Source organism: Oryx dammah, unplaced genomic scaffold (assembly GCF_014754425.2).
Source record: "Oryx dammah isolate SB20612 unplaced genomic scaffold, SCBI_Odam_1.1 HiC_scaffold_1, whole genome shotgun sequence".
In the NCBI taxonomy this organism is placed as follows: domain Eukaryota; kingdom Metazoa; phylum Chordata; class Mammalia; order Artiodactyla; family Bovidae; genus Oryx; species Oryx dammah.
The window spans coordinates 64,994,792-65,001,946 of NW_024070185.1; the positions used below are offsets into that span (position 1 = coordinate 64,994,792).

The following is a 7,155-nucleotide window of genomic DNA, read 5'->3' on the forward strand; positions in this document are numbered from 1 at the left end:
AGTGATACAAAAATAGTTAAGAAAAACACTTGATCCTGAGCTGCCAGGTTTACAGAATTTAAAGATCTCTGCCTAATTATTACACATGTAGATACATAGTAGCCCAGCATGGTGTGTGAGAAGAGCTGGCCCTGCCCATTTCAATGTCACAATCTGGGTTCTACTTCTCCAACACATAAGGAAGTGAGAATTTTATGACACCATTTTTCTTTCTGTCCAGCACAGTTAATGCCTTGGATTCCTGGAATGAACAACCACCTGCCCACAGGAATTGTACCAGCTTATGCCATGTGAAGGACACTTGGCAGAACTGAGTTCTACATTTTAGTACCCTTAAGATCTGAGGGAAAGAGCTGAGATAGATAGTCCTCAGAGCACTCTTGGACCTTCCTTTCTTTCCAACAAGGCACCCACAGTAGTGAGTGAAAATCACTCAGTTGTGTTCAACTCTTTGTGACCCCATGGACTATACAGCCCATGGAATTCTCCAGACCAGAATACTGGAGTGGATAGCTGTTCCCTTCTCCAGGGGATCTTCTCAACACAGAGATGGAACCCAGGTCTCCCACATTGCAGGCAGATTATTCACCAGCTGAGCCACCAGGGAAACCCAAGAATGCTGGAGTGGGTAGCCATCCCTTCTCTAGAGGATTTTCCCAAAGCAGAGATCGAAACCAGGTCTCCCGCATTGCAGGTGGATTCCTTACCAGCAGAGCTACCAGGGAAGTCCTAGACTAGAACATTTATTCACTTCCTATATCGATAGGGTTTTGTGGAAGCGATTTAAGGCTAGGAGCTTCCAGATGCAACATTGGAGCCTCCCTCCTGCAACACAGATCTTCCCCTCATACCTACCAGAAACTTTTCACCTGAGCTCTTTAGGGAAAAAAAAAAAAAGGCAAAAAACAGATGAGAAATTTCTTACAGGCTCTATCTCTAAACTCATGGACTTTATTGCTCTGTAGCTTTTTTGTAGTCTGTGGACTCTTGGGCATTTTATTTGACTTAATTTTTGTTGGTTATTCAGGATATATTTATCTTCAGGAAACTGTAACAGAAAACACACTGGAGAAAGTAGAACTTATCATAGTTGATGAGAAAATTATTATCATGCCTTGCTATCTAAGGAAGTGTAGAGTATTTGTTTTTGTCTTAAAGTGAATTTGAGCATTGGGAGGCTTGTTTCTGAATTGTTTTCTAATAACAGAGCAGAATTTCTGTAATGATCTACTGTTTCTCTTTCAGCTATGGAAATGGCTTTATTGAAATTATCATACCAAGTGCAAATATTATGCAGAGGATATTAACGCTTCTCTCAACCCCTTGATGGTCTATAGCTTCCTTGAGTGAGACTGATTGAAGTGCATTTTAAGAAGCCCTGTAAGAGGATGACTGGCATTAAAAAATTTTTTGTTTCAAGAAAAACTATTTATAATGAGAATACTGCTGAACCGGAACCAAACCGGGAGGGTGGATGACATTAAAGCAACTTTACTTTAGTTTTTTTTTTTTTTTAATTTGTCTGTTTTATAGTCATATTTATTTTTTATTGGGATATAGTTGCTTTACAATGTTATGTTAGCTTCTTCTGTACAACAAAGTGAATCATCTATACATCCCCTCCTTCTTAAATCTCTCTCCCACCCACCCTGTCCCACCTATCTTGGCCACCACAGAGCACTGAGCTGAGCTCCCTATGCTATATACAGCAGGTTCCCACTAGCTACCTATTTTATACATGGTAATGTATTTATATCAATCCCAATCTCCCAGTTCATCCCATCCCATCACCCCTGAGTCCACACGTCCATTCTCTATGTCTGCGTCTCTACATTTAAAAAATTTTCTATTTCGCTCATTCCTTTATCAATGTTTTCTTTCTTTATGTAGATTCACACTTGTGCTTTCTATTATTTCTTTCTTTTTAAAGAACTTCTTTTAACATTTCTTATAAGGCAAGTCTTTTGGGCAACACATTTCTTCAATTTTTATTTGTTTGAGGAAATATTTCTCTTTCACTTTTGAAGAATAACTTCCTAGGGTACAGAATTCTAGCTTGGTGTTTTGCTTTTGTTTTCTCTCAACATTTTAAGTATTTCACTTCATCTCTTCTTGCTTGCATGTTCTCTGAGAAGCTGGTTGTAATTTTTCCTTTAGAGATAGGGTGTTTGCTTTCTCTAGCCTCTCTCAGGATGTTTTTTGTCTGTCTCTGATGTTCTCTAATGGAAAACGATGTATGTAGGTATAGGACTTTTTGACGTTTATCATGCTTACTGTTCTCTGGGCTTCTCAGGTCTGTGGTTTGGTGTCTGACATTAATTTGGAAAAATTTTTCATCACTACTGTTTCAAGTGCTCCTTTTGTTCTTTACTTTCTTCTCATTTTGGTTTTCTCATTGCATGTATGTTACACCCTTTGCAATTGTCCCAAAGTCCTTGGATATTTTGTTCTGTTTTTTCCATCTTTGTTCTCTTTGCTTTTCATTTTTTGTGGCTTTTATTGAGAAACCTTCTAACTCAGACATTCTTTCACCAGCCATGTTCAGTCTGCTAAGAAACCCATTGCAGGGGAGATACATTTTTACCTCTACCCTCTTAGAGTTTTCAGCTGGGCCTGAGGATTAAGCTTACATAAAACAGATTAGCAAGAGGAAAAAAAATACAAATTTACACATTTTACACGACACAAGAGCTCTCACAAGAAAAGGAAGACCCCCCAAAATGGCAGAACCTCATGCTTTTATATTAGGTTGAACAAAGAGAGGTAAGTGTGAAAAAATACATTATGCAGGGAAGCTAAAGGAATACAAGAATTTTTTTTCAAGGCCTGTTTATATAAAATTCTCTAGGTCTCAACTTATTGTTTTTGATGATAAGAATATTACTTTCCTTATGGTATATGAAGGTCATCTGTCACATGAGAATTTCATCTTTAAGAAAAAGAAGAATGGTTGGAATGTCTGTTTTTCTTATATTTACTGTTTCTCAAGTACCTTTAACTCAAAATGATCCTTATGCCAAATGGCATATTTTGGGGTGGCATATTTGGCTACTATTCACAATCAAAGTCATTCTTCATTTCTGGTACAGTAGTTTTTTTTTTTTTTTTTCAACATTAAAATTTTTTTTCTTAGGCTTTATTTTATTTATTTTTCTTAGGTTCTATTTCTCTGCTGCATTTCAAAGTGGTTTCTTTCCCCCTACCCCTGCCAGCAGCAGGGATTTTTCTCTAATACTTACTGTGGGAACTTGGTAGAGCAGCTAGAGGTAAATCTCACAATAGGGCACGGCTTTTTCTGAGGGAATGGATTACCACCTCCTTTTTATACATTGTTGGTCCTTAATGTCTGGTGCTAGTCACCAGCACCAGTAAGTGTGTCATTTAGTATGTTAATATAGTATAAATCAGTGTATAATGAGACTCAGAGTCTGTTTGAGGTCAATTCATTGTCATCTGGTCCCAATAGATTCCATCTGATTTTTTTGTTTGCTTGTTTATAGCTTTCTTTCTTATATGTGGACCCTTTAATTTAAAGATTTTTGTTAACTCCTGATAAAGGTGAGGGTTGGAAGTTTGTGAGCGAGGACACTCCTGCTAAAAGTGAGGGGGTTGTTGGGTTTTTAGCAAAAATCTGGAGCAGCTCTGGCAGTACCTTCTCCAGTGGATCCAAGATAAGCTGTTGATTTTGCAGTCTGTTCAACTTTTTACTTGTTGTTAGGATGGAGTGGTGACTTCCAAGATCCTTAAATGTAGAACTGGAAACCAAAAAATATTTTTTAATACAAATGATTATTTATCTTATGTAGTATTAATAAAGATTTAAGAAGACTGAAAAGCCAATGAGGCCCTGTGTAAATTATTTTTACAGACATCTCAGGAAAGACAATGACCTCTAAAACATTATACACTCCCTATATGGTTGAAAACTTTCTGCTGTTTTAAAAAAATAGAAAAGAAGTTCTCATATTGGTTCATGAATATGGTATATTTATCTACGGGGATTTTTAGAGTTAGCAAAAGACAATAGATATATTCAGCTCATATGCTATTCATATGTTTGTCATGCAGAATATTGGGGTAGAAATGTATAAAAAACTGTGCAAAATAGGTTAAAAATTTCTACAACAATGCTGCTTCTGTCAGTATCTCCTTATATTTTAATATAAAGGTTTAATGGGCAAGGAAATTTACATACAAGGCTTGTCTTGGGCAGCCTCAAGATGAGTAGATCTCCATATCCACTTGCTACAATCTCTCTTTTTTATTATTGAATGAAAAATTCTTTAAATTCTATGGTGCTTTAGTTTTTAACAGTTTCACACACTATTTCATATAACCCCATAATAATCCTTCCAGCCGCCCCCCCCACCTCTACATTGCTCTTCCCTCTCTACATTGCTCAGTCCTCTCCCCACTGCTAACCACTAGTTCGTTCTCTAAATCTGTGAGTCTGCTTCTTTATTTTATACACTAGTTTGAGGCATTTTATAGATTCCACATATAAGTGACATCATACAGTGTTTGCCTTTCTCTGACTTATTTCACTTAGCACAGTGCCTTCCAAGTTCATCCATGTTGCTGCAATGGCAATATTTCATTCTTTCTGTGGCTGAGTAGTGTTCCATTGTGTGTATACACTGCATCTTCTTTATCCACTCATCTGCTGATCGATACTTAAGTTGCTTCTATACTTTGGCAGTTGTAAATAATGCTGCAATGAACACTGTGGTGCATGCATCTTTTTGAATTAAAATTTTGGGGTTTGGGGGATGTATACCCAGAAGTGGAACTGCTGAGTCATAGCAAGTTACAAAATATGCTAATGTTCTTACTGCATCACTATTTTAACTGAGATATGTAAAGACAATGAAGAATACCAACAAAAGGTCTATTAATAAGCAATTTGTTTTTAGGCTTGGCTACATGTTGCAATAATCTGGAAAGCTTAAAAGGAATAGTGATATTTGATTGTCACCTCCAGAAACTCTGATATAAATACCTAGAAGTGCCTTTCCATACAATTCTAATGTGCAGCATTTGGATTTTTTAAACTGTTTTCCTTTTTTCCTACCCCAAATCAGAAAAAAGATTGATATTAGCTGTAGGGAACAAGGTATAAGAAAGGTTGAGAAGTGCTTGCAAAGGAGACTCTCAACCAGGGCTGAACATTCTTGCAAACAAGATGTTCAGTCAAGAATCCTCTGTTTGTTCCCGTGGGAAAAGAACATTTCTTGCACACAAGGATGTTTCTCTGATTCCTCAAAAGTAACAGACCCAGGGACAAAACGGATTCTAAGTTGACAAGGAAGTTCCCTGAGACAAAGTCTTAGCTGCAGTAAATAAGTTAAGGTTAAGGTTATCTCGCTCCACGCCTGTGCACTGTATAGTCGCTGAATTATGGTGTTTGGCAACTTTCCCTGTAGATTGTTGTGGAAAAGATATAAAGTAAAGCAGTGGCAAGAAGCAGAGGTAGTAAAGTAAAAAGGTTCAAACCACTCTGCAGTGTTGGTGTTTCATTCCGTCGCTAGCATCTGGTGCCCAACGTGGGGCACGACAGAACCGAAAGGGTAAGCACCCCGGCGCGAGACGCTGAAAGGGGGACTTTCGGGAAAAAGAGAAAAGAAAAAAGAAAAAAACCCAAAAGGGTAAGCACCCCGGGGCGGGACGCTGAAAGGGGGACTTTCGGGAAAAAGAAAAATAAGAGAAAAAGAACAGAAAAAAGAGAAAAGAAAAAGAAAAAACCATGGGGAATTCCCCGTCTTTAAAGTCACAATATATGGAGCTGGTTAAGGGGCTCCTGCATTCTATAGGAATTAAAACGTCTACTCGCCGCTTGAGTGAGTTGTTCTGCCTTATAGAGCAGCATTGCTATTGGTTTCAATATCAAACAAAAGTACAGCTGAATTTGAAGGAATGGAAAGTGGTACAGAAGGAGTTAAGAAAGCAACATCAAAAAGGAAATGTGATTCCTTTAAGGCTGTGGGCTCTATGTAGCGCTATAACGCAGGCTTTAAAATTAATGGCTGCTGATAGTGAGGCCGGCTCATGTTCTCTTAAGAAGGAAGATCCCCTGTCTGAGGATGTGCCTATGAGTGAGGAGAAGGAAGGTAGACGTGAGGAGGGGGCTTCACCTCGGCCTCCGCCCAAACCTCCGGATGATAGTACAGATTCATTCACAGAGACAGATAGAGATGCGAGTTCTGGGGAGGATTCAGATTCTGTAGAGGCAATGACTGCTGCCTTTCGGAAGGCTTTATCAAATAGAAAACGAACTTCCAAGGCTGTTAACCCTTCCGCACCACCTTATGCATCCCTATTTCCGGTAGCTGCCGACAAGGCTGAGGTAGGGAGAGAGAGTCGGTGGTTTTGGAAGTACAGGACAAAGTATATTTTGGGAAATGCTTATTAATGACTCTCGTCCTTTAATGTCACTGATTATTGAAGATAGACAGTTTGAAGGATTAGTGGATACAGGAGCAGATGTTTCGGTTATTTCTCTCCAGCAGTGGCCTAATGACTGGAAAAAAGAAAAAAAGTCCTCTTGATTTCAAACCACTCTGCAGTGTTGGTGTTTCATTCCGTCCCTAGCATTAGCCCTGCAACTTTAGATGTGATAAATTTCACTAGGCACATTATGAAACCAGTAATACAAATGCCAGATGATGTTTTAGTTCTAATGGATACTCAAGAGATATCAAGTCCCTCTCCATCCCTTTTTCCCCATAGTGCTTCTGAGTTCAGAGAATTCCCAAATCCCTGAGTTCATAAATGAATAAGATTTCAGACTCCCTTGAAGTGACCAACTTTCATCTGTCAACCTACCTTGAAGTTACCAAGTTTCATATGTAAATTTAAATGTCATCTAAATATATGGCTCTGATAGTTACATGCTGTTCCCTTTCTCTTTTGATGCAGATCTGCAGAATTTGAATCACGTCAGAATTACACCTACTTCACTCTAAAATCTGAGTTGACATGACAGGGACATTTGATCCTGTAATCAATCATCTGTCAGAAAACGAAGATAAAGGATTAATTCTTAGGGAAAATGAAGTGAAAGTGTTAGTCGCTCACTCATGTCCAACTCTTTGTGACCCAAAGGGTGTAGCTCTCCAGGCTCCTCTGTCCATGGGATTTCCCAAGCAAGAATACTGG

General features: G+C 38.5%; 1 protein-coding gene across 1 annotated transcript; it reads left to right on the forward strand.

Annotated features, from left to right (window-relative positions):
* The first annotated feature begins 5,464 nt into the window (after positions 1 to 5,464).
* Positions 5,465 to 6,520, forward strand: LOC120862936 (endogenous retrovirus group K member 8 Gag polyprotein-like). The gene is made up of 2 exons (XM_040239112.1): positions 5,465 to 6,054; positions 6,115 to 6,520. Exons 1-2 carry the CDS (start codon positions 5,744 to 5,746, stop codon positions 6,407 to 6,409), a joined length of 606 nt encoding a protein of 201 aa, XP_040095046.1. The 5' UTR covers positions 5,465 to 5,743; the 3' UTR covers positions 6,410 to 6,520.
* Positions 6,521 to 7,155: the final 635 nt, after the last annotated feature.